General features: G+C 31.1%; 1 protein-coding gene across 3 annotated transcripts in view; it reads left to right on the forward strand.

The window, feature by feature from the left end:
• Positions 1-23276, forward strand: part of LOC118190739 (E3 ubiquitin-protein ligase Mdm2-like) — a 140142-nt gene that overhangs the window by 44649 nt on the left and 72217 nt on the right. For all 3 annotated transcript variants that reach the window (XM_085826743.1, XM_085826735.1, XM_085826738.1), the window contains 2 exons: positions 5881-5940; positions 10499-10629. In XM_085826743.1, coding sequence (XP_085682869.1) covers positions 5881-5940; positions 10499-10629 — 191 coding nt within the window. The remainder of the gene's footprint in view (positions 1-5880; positions 5941-10498; positions 10630-23276) is intronic.

Genomic DNA, 23276 nt, shown 5'->3' on the forward strand with positions numbered 1-23276 from the left:
ATCATCTGCGAAAAAGGGAAGTAACCTGAAGTAGCCTTTATTCAGAAATTAAATATATAGATATATGTGTACACCATAGGTTTTAAAGTTTTGGGGATTGTGTACATAGGAGAGTGGACTTGGTGTAACAAATCTAGTGTAGTTCCTCAAATGCATTTTATCATACCCCCTCCTCCCTGTGATGAGTAGCTTTATCCAGTTATGTCAAGTGGTTCCTTAGATAGATATGAATATTCTGGGTTAGTAATTATTGGCAATGTGTGAAAAATATTATTTTTTAAACAAAATGGGAGCATTTATGTTCTGTGTGCATATAACATAAGCTAATGAAATTATGAAGAAGGTTTACAGTCGTAAGATTCATTGAACGGTATCAAAGTTTTGGGTAATTTTCAGGGGAGATACCAAAATGAAAGTGGTCAACTATAGTGTCAGATGATGAGAAAACTTCAAAAGCTTCCTCCAGAACAATCAAATTGTTTACATTAAATGGTTCTTCTTATACATATCCAGGTACAGTCTTTGAATGGCATCAGTGTTTTAAATATCTAGGAAAATAATCAAGTTGAATATAATGGTTGATCAGTAATGCAAAATGCTTCAAAAGTTTCCTCCAGAAATATAGGGTTATTTTTATCTAGTTAAATCAAATGATTCCTTCAGTGCAGTATGGGTATTTTGAGTAAGGTGTATCGTGACTGACAATATGAGGAAAATATTGTTTGAGCATTGTATGATGTGTTTGTGTTAGCCAGATTTCCGATATAAACCTCTAAAATGTTGAAGGGATTAATGCTGGTACGGCATTTCGGAATCATCATGGGGCTTCATTTCTATAATTTTAGGAAGATTTAAAGAGGATGACCATAAAATTAGACCTGTTATATGAAAGGATTGGAAAATTGTACATGTTGCTGCAATGTATAAGCCAGCAGACAAGAAAGGATTTTAAAATAACCACCAGTGCAAGTGATAGTTTGATGTCAAACATATTATTTATTTGACTTTCAGTTTTAGATCTGTAAATCGTAGATGCTTTTATATGAAAATGTTCCTGATTTATGAATTTCTTGCCAGAATAGGAATCTTAAACCCAGTATCTGCATCTGTCATTGTATTTACCTGATTTCACACCAGCCAACTTCCATCTGTTTCCTGAGTCAGCACATCTACTGATTATTTTCCAGCATGTTAGAATTATTTACAATTTTCCAACATGAAACAGTTAAAAAGGACAACACTGAATGAGAAGCATCTAAAAAATGGGTTCCAAAAATGCTTCAAATATTCTGTCAAAAATGTATTGTTGCAATTGGTATTTTTAGAGCTGGAATATGTTTTAGCAATTTAATCTGTAAGAGCTTATCAAGGCAGTCTCCGAGTTTTTGAATCCAACTTTGTATATCGTACAAATATTTTAAATGTATACAGCTGTTAAATTTTTTTATTCATCCATGAGAAGATGATGTTTTAATTTTTACTTAAAAATCAGTTTGTGAAAATCTGCTTACTATTAACAGACCCATTTTAAAATTAACCATGAAGGTTTTTAAGCATTTATTTCAATAATACATACATTTTTAAAGTACCTAAATTTCATTACACAACTTCAATTTTAAGAATTTCATTGTATTTGTAACAACTGCCAGATGAGCCAAGTTGAGATTCAGCATTTCCTGCCAGCTTCCTACATACAGTGAATTTTAAAAAATTGTGTTATGTTCCATTATTTGCCACTCACTTGCATGTACTGCTTTGAACGTGATCAATGGTGTTAAGTTATCCTACATACTCAATCAGCCATGTGTGTCCTCTGCATTTCATGGACAACTCTGCAATTGTGCTTCTTACTGCGAGTGTTCGATAGCATATTAAAATGGTGAATACTATAACATGGGTAAACAAAAATGACATCAGCAGCCAATTTAAGTTGTTTGATGTTATTTTTATTTACCAATTTCAAGTGATTTTGGTGTGGTGTATAAAATTCATTTAACCTAGTGAGTGGTTTCTTCAAAAATACATCTGCTGTGGAAGGAAAGAGATCATTGTTCCAGTACCATGGTGAAATTTCCAACTATTCCTACAAGATGGAGTGAATCCAGCATTGTAATGGAATTAGATAAGACTTATTATTAGTCACCTGAATTTAGTTTTGTTTTCAGGAGTTGTTTAATTTCAACTGAAGCAACAAACTGTCTTTACTAAAGGTATTTATAACTTTCTCAGTTCAATTTATTTTCACCCTTTGGAAGAAAGCTATTAATTGAACAAAGTTTGTATTATGGCATCTGTTGTTTTAAATAGTGGCCACAAGCCCTCTTGTTAATGGACTGCACCAGCGCAATAACATTACTCGGAGCTGTCTTTTGACAGACAGATTTTTAAGTGACTGTGGTCAGAACTGTTGCCATGTTGCCCATAGGGCAGCAGTTTATGAAGAGCTGTGAGTAGGATTGCTGCTTTGGCACATTCTGTTACCAAGAGAGCTTTTAGTGTCATTTAAATAACAAATGCCATTAAAAATTTGTAAAATTGAAAGTTCTATGCATTTTAAGAGAAAATGATACAAATCCCTCTTCTGCAAGAAGTAAAAATATTCTGTGTCATTATGCTGGAAGCGTTCACTGATGTAAATAAATAATAATGAAAGAAGTGACAATTATAGCACAGTCTTTTGAATATAAAATGCAAAGAGATTCATAAAAAGTTATAAAAGGTATGGCTTTTGTAGAAATACTTTGAGAAAAACAGAATTTGAAGTAAATATTAAAGCAGCTGATAAAAAGTGACAAGAAATAGTATAAATTTGAGTGAATTTTTAGGACTAGTTTTAAAGGTTAAATCGAACTTTCTTTCTTGGCTGTGGAAATGACAATGATTGGGGAAAAGTCTGTACCTAGGTAAGACTTTCCATTATTTTCATTCCTGCAGCTGAAGAACATTCACTTCATTCTTCAAAACTATAGTCCTGTTATATAGGTTTTGCTGACTCCTGTTGCTTATTATTGCAGTCACCTATTACCTGGGGGTAGATTAAACAGGCTCTGTCTAAAAATAAAATTTTGTTTATTGCAGAACAGTGGGAAAAATATAAAATGCTATCTATGTAAAATGAAATGTATGCAGAAAGTACAGTGGAACCTCGAGATATGAGGAAAGTATGAGCGAAAAATTTGTCTCTAAATACAAACATTGACTCAAGTAATGAGCAATGAACCAGGTTGTTGGTATGCGTGGCGTCATTTCCTGATCTGGCTCGACTTGGGGAATCCTCTCCTCAGATCACTTGGTGTCTCTTCATCTATGTGTTTGTGCGCTTGCGAGTCAATTGTTTATTACATTTAATGTGAAAATAATTATTTCATGATGCCTCCCGATTGTGGTATCAGATAGCACTGTAAAGAAAAATAAGGAAGCCATGTGCATTGAAATTAAGAAAGAAATCATAGATAAACAATCATGGTGTAAGTGTGATGGAATTGGCAAAGACTTACGGCCTTTTAACATCAAAGATTTGCACTATTCTGAAGAAATTAAGAAACCTGATGCAGCCTAAGGAGTTACCGTTACTTCCAAGCGCCACCAAAACTCTTACAAGCTGTTGTTGGTGTGGATTAACGAGAAGCAGCTAAAAGGTCGGTGTCAGAAGCTATCATAAAGGTAAACTACGATTATATTATTTACCAGTGTTATTTATTAGAAAAATTCATTTTTATGTTGATATTTTTGGGGGTGCAGAACAGATTAACTGGATCTCCATTATTTTCAATGGCGAAGTTTGTTTCTAGATATGAGAAATTTGCTATGTGAGCTTAATGCTGAAATGAATAAAAAACGCGTATCTCGAGGTTCCACTGTACAAGAAAAAGAAGAAAATGCACAATCTAATAGCTCCCCCCCCCTTTTTTTTTTTTAACTTTTCTTCACTATGAACTGAGAAAGAAATGCATACAAGGTAAGAAGAAATAGAGTGAAACAAAGTGTATGTTAAAGAAGAGAAAATTTTGAATACCCCCCACCCCACCCCCCCTTTTTTTTTTTTTTTTATCTGGTGAACTTTAAATTAAGCAACTTGAAAGTGCAGATAAATTGGTTACTATTTTTTTTTAACTATAATCTTGGTTATTCCTATTTTGTGGGTTTTCTTAACTGTTCTTGGATTAACCCAGGAAATTATCCTGTGTGTTATCGAGTTAATCTGAATTGTTTGTGACATTTCATTCTTTAGCGTACGCTTTTTTTTTTTTTTTTTTTTTTTTTTTTTTTTTTTTTTTTTTACAATAGGAATTTAGTTGGTAGGTTTATTGAATGTGGAACATTTCTCAGACATCTTGTTTGTAAATTGGAGGTTTTTTTTTTTTTTTTTTTTTTTTTTTGTCAAAAAGGCGATAATTTTAATGAATATGAAATGGTGTTTGCAAGTAATTCATTATTTTAAAGTTGTTACATTGGAACTTGGTTTTGAATCAGCAATGAAGATCAGAAAAATACAGAGAAAGAGGATGCTGATTTTTTTAATATACATTTCCTAATTTAATATAAATTAGCATTAGCTTGAGATTCCAGTAATAGCCTGCAGTAGAGATTTTTTTTTTTTTCCTTTGTCTTCTTTCTTTTCCATATCTAGTAAATGATAATAATAATTAACGTCATTTTTTATTCCCTGAATAAAACTTTTTTCTTCATTCCATAAAAATTACTCTCATATCCATGAAAAAATTGGAGTGTTAAAATTTTATGCAGTTTTTGTCAGAGTTTTAATTGTTCTGCTTTAACCCTTTCCAGATGGATGCACCACTGGAGATTGCACTGACAGGATGGGTGATGCATATTAAGCTGAACCATTTTTTAAAGACCATTAGATGGCATCCTGTGTCCATAAGTTTTGAACTGCATATAGTTTTAAAATCCTGACCTTCACTTTGGTCACATTTTGCCTAACTTTGGTGTGTCAGATGCTGCGAGGGAAGAGGAAGCTAATGTAAATGAACAGAGCTTGTCTATTTAATAACTGGCCATGTGACATAAACATTCGCATTTATGTTATCCCTTCGGATACTTTTCTTATTTTTTCGCTACAATGTAGGATCTTTTAGAATGATTGTGTAGGGTTCTGTTATGTTTTGTATTGCTTTTACCGATTTTGGAAAATCTTGACTTCAGTTTATTATGGCAACCAAGCTTTATTTATCAGAGGAAGGATTATATTAGTACAGTAAATGGGCCAATTGAGTATGGTAAATGGATGAGAGGGATGATTCCTTTTCTAAAAAGTTACAGAGCTATATATCAGTGATTTTGATATGGACATTCCAGTGAAAGTTTCGTGGTTAATAAAGATTTTATTTCACGTGTATTTGTATGATTTTGTGTCCCATCCATGCCTAAAAATGTTATGAGCATGTGTGCAACTTCGTATGCCCTATTTCGAGGTTTGCAAATGATTACATAATGCTATACTTAGCACTTGGTCTGTTCCACAAGTTTGATCACACTTGAAAGTTTCTTAGCAACTGTCGGCAGAAAGTGTGATTTCCTTGTTAGCTCATAATTTTCATTCTTTTTGATTAATATGCAGTGCTATAACTGTTGTGTCTATCATCTTATATAATTTTGCTTGTTTCAGAAGTTTCCGTGAAAGTGCTGCAGAATATTTTTGTCCCTTGGATACAAGAGGCCTTTATCATATTTCCTCGAAATGCATAGAGCCTTTCTATAAAATAATGCCAGTTTGAAGATTGAACCTTGCTTAAGAGTTCGAGTTGGCATGTGTCTTATTTATGCATAGCATAGATATTGCATTTTTTTTTAATATTATGAGAGACTATAATAGCTTGTGTTATAATTATACTGAATACTTATTTTTTATACTAAAAGCTCCTGGTGCTTTCACAAGTGCGTCTGTGTTTGGTAATGCATCCAAAAGAAAATCAGAAGGTAAGTTATTAGCTATCTTTTACATTAATATATTTTGTATTTGAGATTTGGGGAAAAATAAGTACAGTCAAAAGTCTTTAATCCGGACTCGTCGGGACCTCGCCGATTCTGGATTATAGATCATCAGTAACGTCTGGTAAGATAGCATGCAGAAATTATAAAATTAAAAATATGAAACTGTAATTTATGAAATAAAGAGCAATTATGATTTAAGGGGTATCAAAATTTACAAAAAAAAAGCTTAATATTTATTTGTTTACGTTATTAAACATTTCTCTTAATGCGCGCATGCGTAAAGCATACATTGCGCATAGCATACCTGCCGACTTTTACGAAAATGCATTTGTCTTTACAATTTTACGATCATAATCCATTTTTTACGATTTTTTTCCTTTTTCAAGTGATTTTTGTCGAAATTTTAGAATTTTTCGCCAATTGCATCGTGTTTTACCGCCAACTACCGACTACTTCGAATCCAGTAACCTGTGGTTTCTTCCAACTCGCCGCTTAACCAACCAATCCAATGCGCTGAACTTGTTTCTTCCACTCTTTTTTTTTTTTTTTGTAGGCACCAGATAATTTTTTTCGAATTCGCTTCAGCTGCAAGGGAATTACTCAGCGAGCGTGGATTGTCGCATTCTGTTTTTTTTTTCCCCCCCACGTGCTACGAATTTTCTTAATATGTCTTGGCACGCAATGAACTGGAAGTTGATCTGTCAGCACCATCCTTATCTTCAGGGCAGATGTTTTTATTTTATTTGGCTTATAATTCCTTACTAAAAGTAGTATTTCGTCTCGATGTGCTCCGTCTTTGATATGATTTAAATCAAATTCCTCATCATCTCTACATATAATAAAAGAAAGAGTCTGTATGTGTCTGTGTCTTTCGTTCGCGCAGCGCATAAGCTAATAGACCCACGGCTATGAAATTTGGTACATAGGTGCATTTGGACAAGAGCCAGTGCACCTCGAAGCGATGTTTTTGAATTTGAATTTTTTTATTTCATGTTTTGTGCCGAAATCGCGTCATTTTGAGGCATAATGGGCTATAGGAAAGCGAGATTTTACTCTACACACTCCATTTTCACATTGTCATAAAACGTAGGTATTTAGCTATTTACGAACCTAAAATAAATCTCATGTTTCAATAAATCGATTAAATACGAATTTATTTAACAAAGTGAGCTTAATACTTTTTCAATGAGATTTTTTCTAAAAAAGTTTGTTTAAAAATGTACAGTTTCTTTTCCGTTGATTTTTGGACACGTTAAACTTTCATTCTTGCGACTGCTTTTACAAAAAGAATTTTGGGAAAATGATAATATTTTGTATTTTTAAAATGATTTTTAAATGAAGCTTCCGAGTGCACATCTCACATCTTTAAAAATGTGATTTTGGCAACAATTTTCCTTTCTTATTGTTGTTGATAGATTTTTGATGAAATCGTATCATTTTAAATAGTTTCATTCTTTTAGAAATATGGGTTTGACAAGAATTTTTTATCGTATTTCTTATGTCAGTTTAATTGGCATATTTCATTGTCATTTTTTTATATATATAATACATTTTTATTGATTTTTTTTTTTTTTTTTTTTTTTTTTTTTTTTTTGATGGTGTTGTTTTGCAGAGTAAAACTGTGCGCTGATATTTTGTTTTTTTGAGTTTCTTTGATGTTATTTTTTTCTTATTTCACTGTCTGTAATATATTGAAAAATTTTGCATGATTTTTTTCTTCAACGGAAAGTTGATTAATTTTTATTAGGATAATTAATATTTGTATTAAGGGATATAGCTTATTTCATTGTAATTTTTTTCTCTTGAAAATATAAGATAAAATATCATTAATTATACTTTGCTTTTTAAAATTTTTTGTATTCTTTTATGTTATTTATTGCTCATTTCACTGTTTTTAAGATATTGAAAAGTTTTGAGTGATTTTTTTTAGGAAACAAAGTTCGTAACCTCTTTTATACCATTTGAGTTCTTAAGCTTTTGCAAAGGGAAGTTGGTTAATTTATTTATTAGGATAATTAATATTTGTATTAAGGGATATTGCTTATTTCATTGTAATTTTGTTATACATAATAACTTTTTTTTATCAAGTTACTCTGCAGAGTAAAATTCTACGCAGTTTTTAATTTTAAAGTTTGGTGTTCCCTTCAGCCATTTTTTTGGTACGTTTAAAAGCCAGATGAAGGCTTGGAGCGAAGCTGCTAGTTATAAATATAACGAATACACATCAAATAGTTTTCTGGTTGCAATTTTCTAATTTCGACTATGCATAATGTATACTTTACGCATGCGCGCATTGAAAGAAATGTTTAATAAAGTAAACAAATAAATATTAAGTTTGTGTGTGTAAATTTTGATACCCCTTAAATCATAATTGCTCTTTATTTCATAAATTACGGTTTCATATTTTTAATTTTATAATTTCTGCATGCCATCTTACCAGATTTAAACTGATGATCTATAATCCGGAATCGGCGAAGTCCCGACGAGTCCGGATTAAAGACTTTCGACTGTATCTTGCAAAACCTTGTCATTGTGCTCATTTTTTGTATAGAAAAGTACGTTATATGTAAATTTTTATTCTCTTTAAATGTAAGGTACTCGATTAATATCACTCAAAAATGTTTCTTCCTTTTTTATATGTATGTATATGTATATCGTTACAAATTAAGTACATAGATAGATGATTTTAGTTTAGTTATATGTGAAAATGTTGTATTTTTCCATGTAATGTAGCTTGAAAAAAAATAGAGAAACTATGCCATAAAATTAAGAATACAGAGCAAGTTTATTTAACATTGAATAAATGGGTATCTTAGTAATTTGATGAGAAATCGTGTAAAGTCGCCACAGGTCTGATCCTTCTATTACCATAATAGATATTGTAATTGATCACTATATTAACTGTAATTCATCCTTCATATTGCCTTCAAGAATTTTGGAAAGCAGAAAGTACTAGAAATATCTCGGCAACCGAGTGAAAACTATGTAAGGCCAGAGAGAGCATCTGCTCTCAGTCATTGTTGTTAGCTGCTAGCTCAGCCCGAGTTCCGAGTACTATCTCCGGTTTAACTTTGCTCTTAAGCTGCACCTTGCATTGCTCTGTGTTTAATGTTCTTAACAACTTGCGCTAAGAAGACGTGCCTCGCACGTCAAGATGCTTTTGTCTCAAACCGCGCGCAAAAATGAAAATAGCGTGGTGCATACGTTTGTTTATTTATTGAATTAAGCTCTGGATTGCACTCACAGATGCAGAGTGGTGTAAATGATTGTAGGGGTAGAGTAGACTTTAAGGTACCCTTTGTATTATGGCGAAGTTGTTGTTTCATTTATGGTAGCCTGAGTAGTTGAATGTTATGGAAACCCTATTGTGATGTAATCGGGTGTATGATTCTGGGAAATTTTGAATCATGGGATGTTTTGTAAGCTTTTTTGTGATGTGTTTTGGTTTGATTCTTTAGACGGTAGTATGGCGGAATGTAGTGTCCTGTATGTAGGAAGGATTCTAGTCGAACGTAAAAACCGTTTAAATGGACTTGAATAGGTTTGTAGGAAGAAAGGTTTAGATGGTCACTATGTGAAGCATTCGATCAGAAAGAGTACCTGATTTGAAAAAAGTCATTTGAATATGATTAATATTTTAATTTTTACGTGGCTCTGGGTGTACGAAGCAAACTCGAAAATCACGGTAAGTGAATATTTGCTTTCGGTAGTGCTTAAATGTATAACATGTTTTTCTTTTTTTATGTTATTTTATTGTTTGGTTTAAATTGTATTTTATTGAGATTATGTATTTTTTTTTTTTTCCTATATTGTAGAATTTGGTGCTCCTTTGACTTTTTAAGTGAAAATATATCAATGTGTACATGGACAAAGTAAAGGGAGTGCACAATGCAAGTTTGTGCAATTCTGGGAATTTTTTTTTAAGTGAAAATAGGTTGATGTGTATATGGATAAAGTTAAAAGAGGTCGAAATGCCATTTTTGTGCAATTCAGGGATTTTTTTTTTAAGTGAAAATAGGTCGACGTGTACATGGATAAAGTCAAAGGAGTAGTGCGCAATGCTATTTTTTTGCAATTCGGGGATTTTTTTTTAAGTGAAAATAAGTCTATGTGTACATGGATACTGAGTTTGTGCTATTGTTTGTCTTGTTATTTTGGCTTTGTGTAGCGGCGAATTTTGGCGCAAAAATCGCCGCTTCACAAGCCAGAATAACAATGAGTCAAAGAATTGCACAAAATCGGTATTCGTGTACCGCCAAATTTCGCCAAGGGGTACCCTAAACTATACTTTTACCGATTATAGTTTGACGTGTCATTACTGATTGTACTCTGTGTTACTGTGAACAGCTGTACAAGTATTTCTGTGGAAAATATCAAAACTCTGAAGTGTTCTTTTGGTAAAATAAATTTTATCAACCTATCATTGAACCTGCATGCTCTCAATCTGTTATAAACCTGTATGTGTGCAGCAATATATTATATTAGTTTTAACTGTCATTTTTTGCTAAATTATGTATTGTATCTTTTTTTATTATATGTTTAGAATCAGATGTTGAGAGGGCAAAGAGATTCTGTGGATGTGCCTCTTCTAAACAGCCTTCATCTCCGATGATTCTTTATATCCCATCAACTCCAAAATATGAAAATACTTCTGACAGCCATGAAAGTATCCATGTTAGTAATTCCTTCTTTAACTTTAAAAAAAAAAAAAGGAATTGTTAATTTATAACAATTCTTTTTTTAAAAGGTTTTAAATAAATCAATTAAGTAGTTATAATTTTTTTAAGTTTAATTAATAATTGAGAAAATTAATACATGCTATATTTAATATATATTAATTTGCCTTCATAATTACATTAATTAGAAAAATTTTACTTAATTCATATAAAATTAATTTAATTGTTTTATTAATCCTTTGTGGATATCTGTTGTATATACTTGTTGAATAGATTGCTGCTTATGAATATAAGGGATGCATGTATGCTTAGAAAAGACTTATCTTTAAAAATAGGCTAGTGCATATATAGTTTATGCAACTCCCACAACTTTTTCCTGACATACTTGACATCCTTTGCATTGAAAGATGGAATACTTATCTGAATTGTGCATTATTTAATAACTACATTAAATTCAATAATAAGATATTTCAGCAAGTTAGAGGAATTCCTATGGGAGCAAACAGTTCTACACAAATTTATAACCTATTTCTTTTTACTTTTGAATATAAATTTCAACTAAGTTTAAATAAAAATGAATTAAAGCTATTTGCTCATACTTTTAGATACATAGATGATATAACTTTCAATAATAATTCTACTTTTGAGCAATTCAAAATTTACCCAAATAGTTTAACACTTAATAAAACAAATACGAATCAAGATACTATTGAATACCTTGACCTGCAAATTATTAAACACAGCAAAATTAAATTATTTGATAAAAGAAAGAATTTCCATTTTCATACTATTAAACTAATTAATTGGAACCGTAATATCTCTAGAAAAGTAATAGAAGACACTTTTCATAGCCAAATAATCAGAGTACAAAAATATATGTACTGAAATAGACGATTTAAAGGAAGAAATAATAAAGCTAATTAATGTTCTAATTGATAACCAAGTACCACCAAAATTTATTAATTTATATACAGTCAAAAGTCATTAATTCGGACACGACGCATGCATGTAAGACCTTTACGGCTGCAAATTTGCGTGTGCGCATGCGCAAAATACGTTTATGAACGCGCGTTTAATGTATAACAGACGGTATAAGCTAATCTCTAATTATCTATTTCAGTTAATGTTGCAGATTGCTTTGTTCCTTAATCTTCGAATTGGATCCGGCTTATTATTTTTTGCAGACTGTTAGAGCAATTTTATAAAAGTAAGCTTGAACTTTCGATTATGTCAAATAGAATTTCCGATTTATATTTACTAATATGTAACGGATCTACAAAGCAAAAGAATGTTTCGGAGTCCATTAAACAAAAAGTGGAATTGCTGAAAAAAATGAATAAAGGCATATCCTTTGTTTATCTAAACTTTAACTAAACTTTATTTGTTTATCTAAACTTTGTTTATCTTTGCAGCGTGTGCAATTAATTGGAAGTTGATCTGTCAGCACTATCCTTATCTTTAGGGCAGATGTTTTTATTTTATTTGGCTTATTATTGCTTACTAAATGTAGTATTTCATTTCGATGTACTCTGTCTTTGATATGATTTAAATCAAATGCGTCATCATTATAATTCGCTTCCGATAGCGAAGAAAGTGACAGAGGTTATTGAAAACGAAAAAATTTCGATTGACAAATTAGTCGGTATTCTCGACACAGCAATTATGGGACTTGAACAGCGGAACTTTGTAACTGAACAAGAAATTATGTCTGTTTATAGAATTAAAGATAATGTATTATCACATAAAAAACGAAGCAACTTAAACAACTTACATTGAAAGAAATGTTTAGTAAAGTAAACAAATAAATATAAAGCTTTTTTTTTTTTTTTTTTTTGTAAATTTTGATACACTTTAGATCATAATTGTTCTTTATTTCGTAAATTACGGTTTCATATTTTTAATTTTATAATTTCTGCATGCCATTTTACCAGATTTAAACTGATGATCGATAATCCGGAATCGGCGAAGTCCCGACGAGTCCGGATTAACGACTTTTGACTGTATTAAAAAGGCAGGCATTGACTTTACTTTATAATTTTTTGGCTCTTTTTGATATGATAACATTACCTTAAACCTTAGCTGGAGGGTAATGAAGGATATAGAAGAGTAGAGAAATTATCTTGTAAATTTTCATTGTAAATAAATTTGTAAGTATGTATATTTAATCAATACTGGATTCTTTCCTTTTACTAATAAAGGGCCAACTCTTTTCAAAAGTCTCAATTATAGCCCGAATTGAGTGAAGATTTTTATCTTCTTCTTCTAATTTTCCATACTTTAGCCAGTATTTAGTTAAGTTTTGATATACCAATTGAAATCAAGTTCATTAAACTTTTAATATTTTCTTTCATTAAATATAACTTTTAATTAACTTCCTTAAGGAATTTTTGGGAAATTTCTGGGAATTTTTTTAGAGGTTTTTTAAGGACTTCGTTTCAAAAACATTTTAGGAACTTTTACTTTTAAACTTTAATTTTAAAACATTTTAGTTTTACTTAATTACTTTAATTATTTGCAGTTTTCACACACACAAAAAATTTTTCACTTAACGTTATTTACAAATTTTACACAATTTTTCAACAGAACACACATTTCACATTACAAACAGTTTACATTTTTTAATTCACAATACCACTTAACTTTTTTTTCCTTCAAGCAAACTTACATTTCTTGATTGGCTGAACTCCCTAAATAATTGATAATTACTACCTTTAGGTTTTTTAATTTTTAATTTAATTTTATTTTAATATTAATGTTTACAAAAAATTTTTAATATAACAAAAATAGCAGCTTGACACTCAACTTTAACTACATAAAGCGCCATCATAACTTACTTTCTTTAACAACACTTTTGCAGACCCCAACACTCATATAGTAGGTAAGTTAGAATTAAAACTTACTATTTACTTGCTTTAAGTATTTTTTTAAAAATTTTTCTGTAGTATTTAAGTATTTTCTAAATATGAAATTATATTTTTAAATATATATTTGTTTTTAAAAATTGTATTAGTTCTTTTTGTTTCTTATTGGTTTATATAGATTATGTATAGTTCTTTTTTAGTTTCTTTTTATTGATATGCATATTTGTGTCGGGGAGGTTTCTGTAGACAAGGGATTCTAAAATACATTGGTTTCTAAATTATTTTTTATTTTTTAAAAATTTTTTTTTAAAAAAAGTTTAATTTAATACTTGACTTTACTTGCTTGTTTCTCAAAAGACTTCAATAGTATTTTCCTTTTAGAACTTTAATTCTTAAATGCTAATTTCTAAGAGTACCACTTTATTGGTAATTTTTTTTACTTTTGGTTTTGACTTTTACCCTTGCCTGCATGAATGACGAAACACAAATTGAATGATTGGAGAGTTAGGTTTGGAGGCAACTTCCCCTTGATAAGTCTGTCTCCTGCCTACTCAACAGTCATTCACTTATGCATTTTTAAAAAATTGTTTGGTTTAATTTTAATTTGCTAAATTAGTGAATTTATTTTCATGGATTGGTTTTGCACTTTATTTGCTTGTGCTTCTGAATTTAAATGATATTGTAGATTAGTTCAAGAATTAAATCTTTTATTTTGGCTTTAAATTTGCTTTTTACTTTTATACGTGTTTGTTAAAATTTAAATTAAATTTTTTTTTTAATTTATGTTTTCAAGCAAAATACTTATCTCTGTATGAAGTTCTTCAGGCTTGATGATAGAAGTAGTTTTTACGTATGTTTGTTAACCGTTAGAGTTTGAAATTTTCTTTTCTTCCAGGGTTTGTAGCGGTCCTTATAAGTGCTTATAAGTCCTTCTATTTGAAAATAAAATATAAAGGCCTTTATAGGTGCTTAACTTTTCTTTAAATGTTCTTATTTTTTGTTTTTAGTGTTTTTTTTTTTTTTTTTTTTTTTTTTTTTTTTTTTTTTTTTTTTTTTTTTTTAGTGCTTTTTCTTAAATGAACATGCAATTTTACCCTGTACCAAAGCCGAAAGTAAATAAACAACTTTTCTTCCTAATATGGAATGTCAGATGGTGAATCATACTCCCGGAAATAGCTTTTACCTCTTTCTCTGCATGAACATGGTGTGTGCGGAGAGTACAGACAGATGCCCGTCGTTCTGTTGGTCAAAGTAGAAAATTCCGGTACATTCAGCATTCTTTTCCTCTCACCCAAATACAATACACGTTTGAATTTCTATCAAGATCTTAATAATTTGCATTCTCGTTCCGCTTGGTCAGTTCATATTCGTGTTTATTATGATCGTTATGCTTATATTATGAGCATATGTATGAATATTTATAATAACATAGTTGCAGTAACTGCTGAAGCATAGTAAATTCCAAAAATGGTTGTGTTTTAACAAAGATTTGTTTTCTAAGGAATAATATTCAGAATGGCTTAAATAAAGAGGTTCTCCCCTTTCTTCGCAAAATCTCGAATATTGAAACTGTTGCAGTTCGCTGCAAAACAAGCAACGGGCTCTCTTCCCCCCCCCAATCTGTATTGAATAGGACTAAAAGTTCTGCGGTCTACCAACCAGAGTGAAGAATGATTCTATTCCGGAAATTTAACGCAGTCTGTTGAAAATTAGAATGAAAACCACCCCAGATTCGTAAGTCTCTTTCTTTTCCTTTAGACGCTGATCACTGGTAGTTCGGTCCGAGGTTCGAATCCCGCGAACGGGCTGGCTGCATGGGCGTTTTCATGGTTTTCCCCATGTGTAATGTGTATACCAGACAGTTTCCCTTACAAAGTCCTCCACGAAGGCATCCCTCCCTTCAGTCAGATAACCCTTGTGTGCTTTGCCATAATTGAATAATCCAATCCAATCCTTTCTTTTCCTTTATTTAGTTCTTTATTCTCCCAATACCTGCAGCTGTTGAATCCAATTGCGTAATATCATGTAGGGAAAAATTACGGCGCACGTATTGCGCAATAACGTTTGCGATATTTTGCAAAGATACATTAATTTTGATGTTCGGTTCGAGATTTGTTTATGAACACTTAAAAGAGTTTTACTGTGCTTGCAAAGCAGAATATTTTTCTGTTCCGTTGATTTGTTTTTATATGATACACATATCGAATTGTCAAATGCATTTATTTAACGGAAAAATCTAAAGAACGGCTACAGTCTATCCCCCCCCCCTCCGCTCCTCGTTTTCAAGTTACGCTCGACTGTCTGAATATTCGCCAATTTTCAAGTATGCGGATAGTTAAGCTTTTACTGTTAAAGGATGACTGTATAAAGCAAATTTCTGTCTTCTGATTTCAGAAATGGTCCTCTTTTTTACTTAAATTACTTTGCTTGCAATATCTATTAAGGGAAAACTGATATACAGTGTCTCACAAAAGTGATGGGACACTTGTGCTTTACAAAAAGAAACTAATAAAATAAATTAAAAAACATGTAAAAAATTTTTGTGGGTGTGTTTCATACTTAAATTTAGTAACAATTATTACATAACATACATTTTCTCAAAATATTAAAATAGTAATTTAATAAAAATACAATTGTTTGGAAAGGAGCAAAAAATGGCTCACATAAGTGATGGGACACCATTAGATACTACTACGTACTACAATAAAAATATTTTTGAGGGTTTTTATTTTTGTCTCAAAAGCAATTGGCAATAATTTATAAAATCGTCTGCAGTCTTTCTCTCCAGTTTGTTTTGGAATTCTTGTGTTTTTTAGCTCTGTGCAGCCATGAATGCTAAACGAAAAGAAACTTTGCCTGAAATTCGAAAATTAGTTATTAATTTGCATATTGAATGTGGAAAATCTATTAGAGAAACTGTTGAAACAGTTAACATGAGTCACTCAACAGATTTGTTTATGAACACTTAAAAGACTTAATTATTTATTTGTCCGAGATTTGTTTATGAACACTTAAAAGAGTTTTACTGTGCTTGCAAAGCAGAATATTTTTCTGTTCCGTTGGTTTGTTTTTATATGATGCACGTATCGAAATGTCAAAAGCATTTATTTAGCGGAAAAATCTAAAGAACAATTCCCCCCCCCTCCGCCCCTCTTTTTCAAGTATGCGAGTAGTTAAGCTTTTACTGTTAAAGGATGACTGCATGAAGCAAATTTCTGTTTTCTGATTTCAGAAATGTTCCTCATTTTTACTTGAATTACTTTGCTTGCAATATCTGTTAAGGGAAAACTGATGTACGATGAAAATTTAGAAAACATTCAGAATTTAGATTTAAATTAGTTAAATATCAATATGAGAGGAAAAATAAATTGTATTTATTATTAAGTTCCAAGCGAATAGAATAAATATGTCTTATTATTATTTATTTCCTCTATTTTGAACTGAAATTTCATCATTAAATCTTGTAATATAGTTTAGTTCTGCATAGCTTTTTTTCTCTCATTGTAAACTAGTTCTGTAAATTGAACTGTTATTTAAAATTTAAAAGAAAAGCAATTATTTTCCATGTTTGAGGTAATGCTTATTCTCTTTTTTAATAAATACTGCATTTCTCATATTTTAAATTACGAGTCTAATTTTTAAGGTTATGCAGTTGTGTATAATGTACAGACAAAAGTCGTTAATTCGGACACCCATAATCCGGAATGATCTATAATCTGGACCTCAAAGCTACAAACTTTCTGCGCATGCATCGCGTTCACGCATGCGCACAGGCGTTTACGAGAGCGCGTAAGACCCTTACGGCTGCGAATATGTTTGTGCGCATGCGCGTTTAATGTGTAACGGAGTTATACGCTAAGCTAAAGTTATCTAATTCAGTTAATGTTGCAGATTGCGTTGTTCCTTAATCTTCGAATTGGATCCAGCTTATTATTTTTTGCAGACTGTTAGAGCAATTTTATAAAAGTAAGCTTGAACTTTCGATTATGTCAAATAGAATTTCCGATATATATTTACTACAAAGCGAAAGTATGTTTTGAAATCCGAAATCTGTTTATCAATTTCACGCTGCTCTGCGGCAGAAGGGGGGGCAGAAACGTCATTATTAGATTATGATAGATTAGAAAGATTATGTCAAATAAAATTTCCGATATATATTTACTAATTTGTAATTTGTATCTACAAAGCGAAAGTATGTTTTGAAATCTGAAATCTGTTTATAAATTTCACGCGGGGGATTGGAAGTTAATCTGTCAGCACTATCCTTATCTTCAGGGCAGATGTTTTTATTTTATTTGGTTTATAATTCCGTACTAGGTGTAGTATTTTATCTCGATGTACTCCGTCTTTGATATGATTTAAATCAAGTTCCTCGTCATTATAATTTGCTTCCGATAGTGAAGAAAGTGACCCAGAGGTTATTGAATACGAAAACATTTCGATTGACAAATTAGTCGGTATTCTCAACACAGAAATTATAGGACTTGAACAGCGAAACTTTGTAACTAAACAAGAAATTATGTCTGTTTAATAGAATTAAAGAGAAAGTATTATCACATGAAACGAAGCAACTTACATTGAAGGAAATGTTTAATAAAGTAAACAAATAAATATTAAGCTTTTTCTTTTTGTAAATTTTGACACCCTTTAGATCATAATTGTTCTTTATTTCATAAATTACGGTTTCATATTTTTAATTTTGTAATTTCTGCATGCCATCTTACCAGATTTAAACTGATGATCTATAATCCGGAAAAATCGATAATCCGGAATCGCCGAAGTCCCGAGGAGTCCGGATTAACGACTTTTGACTGTAATTAGACAGGTGCTTAATTTTTTTTCTTAAAATGTGCTTGAAAAGTGCATTATAGGTGCTAATTTTTTTAACTAAAGTGTGGCTATGAACCCTGTCCTCCTCGAACTTTGTTTTAAGTAAAATGCTTGGCTTTGTGGAAGCACTAGAATAAATGTGTCTCCTTTTTATTTCCTTGTACGAAGTAAAAAGGAAGTATTGTAATCGCGAAAAGTTTCAGGCAGCCTATTTCAACGAAAATATCCATTTTGACTGCTATCGAATGCAATTTAACGATGTTTTTGCGTAATATCTGTACATAAGGACAGAATAAAATACTTTTTTCCTTCAAAAAAATTATAAAACTGCTTTAAAATTAATTCTGAAGAGAATTTTCCGTGCCGTCTGTACGAACGTATGTACGTACGTACGTATCTCGCATAACTCAAAAACGAGTAGCCAGAACGTTGAAATTTTGTGTATAGGACTGCCATAACATGTAGATGTGCACCTCGTATTTCGGTTGCAATCAGCCGCACCAAACGTATATAAATATATTTATATATATATATCCACTCTATTTCCCGGCTCGGAGATTTCAGTTTCTTTACTCTTATATGTTTGTAAATTGTACATTTTGTGCTTTAAAAATGATTGAATTATGTTGTTTTTATCTTCCGGTTAAGGATTTTATGCTTTTAGTAAATCTGTGTGCAATATTTTTAGAATTATCAGCAATTTTAAAGTTGTTTAATTGCCGCTAAGCCTGTTTTTAATGGCGGCCATTGATGTTTACATTTGAAACAGGAGACTAGTGGATTTGTTGCCAATCTAGAGAAACTTAGCTTCGCAACAACAAAGATAACGCATTCATTTATTATTGCCAATTAAATCATGCTTAATTCTTTCTGGAATTTTTTTGAGGAAATAAGCGTTTGATATTTACTTAGTAATTTTTAATATAGATATTTTGAGTTCTTGTGTATTTTTGCCTTCTCGCAAAGTGAGAACTGAATTAATTAAATGAGAAATACTCAATCGTTTGTGAAAAACTGTTTCTTTTTGTTTTGTTTGCTTAATTTCTTTTATACATAGTTCTAGCTTTATTATAGTATTTGAATAGAATATGTGGCAACGATTAGATAATTCTTTAAATGATATACATTTTGTGCATTCTGAGTTATAATATGAATGAAATATAATACTGTTAAGTAAACCTACCGCCAGAGTGTCGCTATGGTAAACAAAGTGAATTTTAAAGAATGCATTTATTCTATTGTGGTTTATGCGGTGTCGGTGAAGTAGGTTTAATTCAATCTAATAAGTTTAAGTAAAATGCAAGAAAAAATGCGTATTATTTAATATTCCGTACAAGGAAGTCGTGGTGCACACATCAGATTTTTTTCTTCCTTGTACGAACTAAAAAGGAAATATTGTAATCTCGAAAAGTTACAGGCAGCATGTTTCAACTTAAATATCCATTTGGACCACTATCGAATGCAATTTAACAAAGTTTTTGCGTGATATCTACATAAGGACAGAATAAAAGACTCGTTTCCTCCAAATAAATTATAAAACTGCTTTAAAATTAATTCTGAAGGGAATTTTCCGTGGCGTCTGTACGGACGTATGTACGTGCATACGTACATATCTTGCATAACTCAAAAACGACTAGCCTCAGAACGTTGAAATTTTGTATATGGGACTGCTATAACATGTAGATGTACACCTCGTATTTTGGTTGCAATCGGCCGCACCAAACGTATATAAATATGTTTATATATATATATCCACTCTGTTACCCGGCTCAGGGATCTCAGTTTCTTTACACTTATATGTTTGTAAATTGTACATTTTTTGCTTTAAAAATGATTGAATTATGTTGTTTTTATCTTTCGGTTAAGGTTTTTATGCATTTAGTAAATCTGTATGCAATATTTTTGGAATTATCAACAATTTTAAAGTAGTTTAAGTGCTGCTAGCCTTTTTTTATGGCGGCCATTGATTGTTTACATTTGAAACAGCAGGCTAGTGGATTTGTTGCCAATATAGAGAAACTTAGCTTCGCAACAACAAAGATAACACCTTCATTTATTATTGCCAATTAAATCATGCTTAATCCTTTCTGGAATTTTTTTGAGGAAATAAATGTTTAAGATTTACTTCATAATTTTTAATATAGATATTTTGATTTTTTATGTATTTTTGCCTTCTTGCGAAGTGAGAACTGAATTAATTGAATGAAAAATACTCAAATTGTTTTGAAAAACTTTTTTTTTTTTTGTTTTATTTGCTTAATTTCTTTTATACATCATTCTAGCTTTATTATAGTATTTGAATAGAACATGTGGCAACGATTAGATAATTCTATTCTTTAAATGATATAAATTTTGTGCATTATGAGTTATAGTATGAATGAAATATAATACTGTAAAGTGAATCTAGCGCCAGAGTGTCGCTATGGTAAACAAACAGTAGCGTAGATTTTAAAGAATGCATTTATTCTATGGTGATTTATGCACCGTCAACAAAGTAGATTTGATTCAATCCAATAAGTTTAAATGAAATGCAAGAAAAAATGCGTATAATTTAATATTTCGTACAAGGAAGTCATGTGGTGTACACATCAGATTTTTTTTCTTCACTTCTATTCTATAGTGGAGACCAATAGAGTGTTAGAAATAAAGGATAATGGAAATGAATTCAAAAAAGGCCTTCAGGAACATTTTTACTTCCTTGTATGAAGTAAAAAGGAAGTATTGTAATCGCAAAAAGTTTCAGGCAGCATATTTCAACGAAAATATCCATTTTGACCGCTATCAAATGCTATGTAGCGATGTTTTTGCGTGATATCTGTTTGTAAGGACAGAATAAAAGACTCGTTTCTTCAAAAAAGTTATAAAACTGCTTTAAAATTAATCGTGAAGAGAATTTTTCGTGCCGTCTGTACGAACGTATATACGTACGTACACATCTCGCATAACTCAAAAACGAGTAGCCTCAGAACGTTGAAATTTTGTATATAAGACAGCTATAACATGTAGATGTGCACCTCGTATTTCGGTTGCAATCGACCGCACCAAACGTACATCCACTCTGTTACCCGGCTCAGTGATTCAATTTCTTTACTCTTATATGTTTGTAAATTGTACATTTTGTGCTTTAAAAATGATTGAATTATGTTGTTTTTATCTTCCGGTTAAGGATTTTATGCTTTTAGTAAATCTGTGTGCAATATTTTTAGAATTATCAGCAATTTTAAAGTTGTTTAATTGCCATTAAGCCTGTTTTTAATGGCGGCCATTGATGTTTACATTTGAAACAGGAGACTAGTGGATTTGTTGCCAATCTAGAGAAACTTAGCTTGGCAACAACAAAGATAACGCCTTCATTTATTATTGCCAATCAAATCATGCTTAATCCTTTCTGGAATTTTTTCAAGGAAATAAGTGTGTAAGATTTACTTCGTAATTTTTAATATAGATATTTTGAGTTTTTACGTATTTTTGACTTCTCCCGAAGTGAGAACTGAATTAATTGAATGAGAAATTCTCAATCGTCTGTGAAAAACTGTTTCTTTTTTGTTTTGTTTGCTTAATTTCTTTTATACATCATTCTAGCTTTATTATAGTATTTAATAGAACATGTGGCAACGATTAGATAATTCTATTCTTTAAATGATATGAATTTTGTGCGTTATGAGTTATAATATGAACGAAATATAATACTGTTTAGTGAATTTAGCGCCAGAGTGTCGCTATGGTAAACAAATACTAGAGTGAATTTTAAAGAATGCATTTATTCTATTGTGGTTTATGTGCTGTTAGCGAAGTAGATTTAATTCAATGAAATGCAAGAAAAAATGCGTATAATTTAATATTCCGTACAAGAAGGTCATGTGGTGTACACATCAGATTTTTTATTTTATATAACAGCTATTAGTAATGAAAATGCATTATGTTGTTAATGTATAGTTGAAGTAGAATATTGTTCAGTGGAAAGTACCGAATGAGGTGTTCTCACAAAACGAGTGGAGTAAACGTTACAGACTTATTATGAATGTAGAATGCAATGGTAAGAGTACTAATCTGTGCTTTGAACCATATAACAGCAGGAAAAAAAAGGTACTTTTCCATTTGGCCGGCGCAAATCTTGCCAAGCAGACTATATTGGTGACAACACACAGTATACACATAAATAACCAATGTTAGTTCTAAGAATTTTTTATTTTGAAATCATAAACATTTTAATATCATTTTAAATTTTGTAAAAAGACAGTAAATAAAGGCAATAAATTTGTAAAAAGACAATATAAGAATTTACTATGATCTCATGGTTCAATATCCTGATTCGCCGGTTCCTATCACATGACCCCAAGTGATCTCATGTCACGTTAACTAAGCTACAAAAATCTAATTACGTCAGTAATTATCTACATTAATTTGAAGTTAAATCTTAAATTAACCTTCCTAGTGGCCGAGACCCTGAACTAAAAACTCTTCATTTCAAGTCTTGAAAAGAAACCAGATTCTACTATTTCTTTTGCCCATTCTGCATCCAAATTAACGCTAAAAGCGGCAGACGTTTCGCTGTCTTTAGTTGCTTTCCCCCCACTCAAATGACCGTCGTTCAGCGGGGCGTATTGATGTGTCCATGTCCTTTTGTCCAGCAGGCTCTCGTTATGGCAAGAAAGATAATTGAATGTACACCACCAGATTTTAGTGGTTATCGCCGTGTTGGCTGCGTAACTAAGCAGATTTTAAACAGCGTACGTACTTTATTAATATGTGTTTGAAATTGATATTGCTTTGAGTTTTTAGTTTTTTATTTGGAAAAATATTTACTTTTATTTCTCTGTGTTTTACTAAAATATTTCACAAAATCTGCATAAAAATTGTAGTCATTCCTCACGCAAAAATTTATAGAAAATTTCGTTTTGATTCCACCATAACTTTGTACCATTACTCATTTGTATTACGTAGCAAGAAGAAA

This window comes from Stegodyphus dumicola, chromosome 1 (assembly GCF_044657685.1).
Source record: "Stegodyphus dumicola isolate Sdum_Otavi_A_Nest chromosome 1, ASM4465768v1".
Taxonomy (NCBI): domain Eukaryota; kingdom Metazoa; phylum Arthropoda; class Arachnida; order Araneae; family Eresidae; genus Stegodyphus; species Stegodyphus dumicola.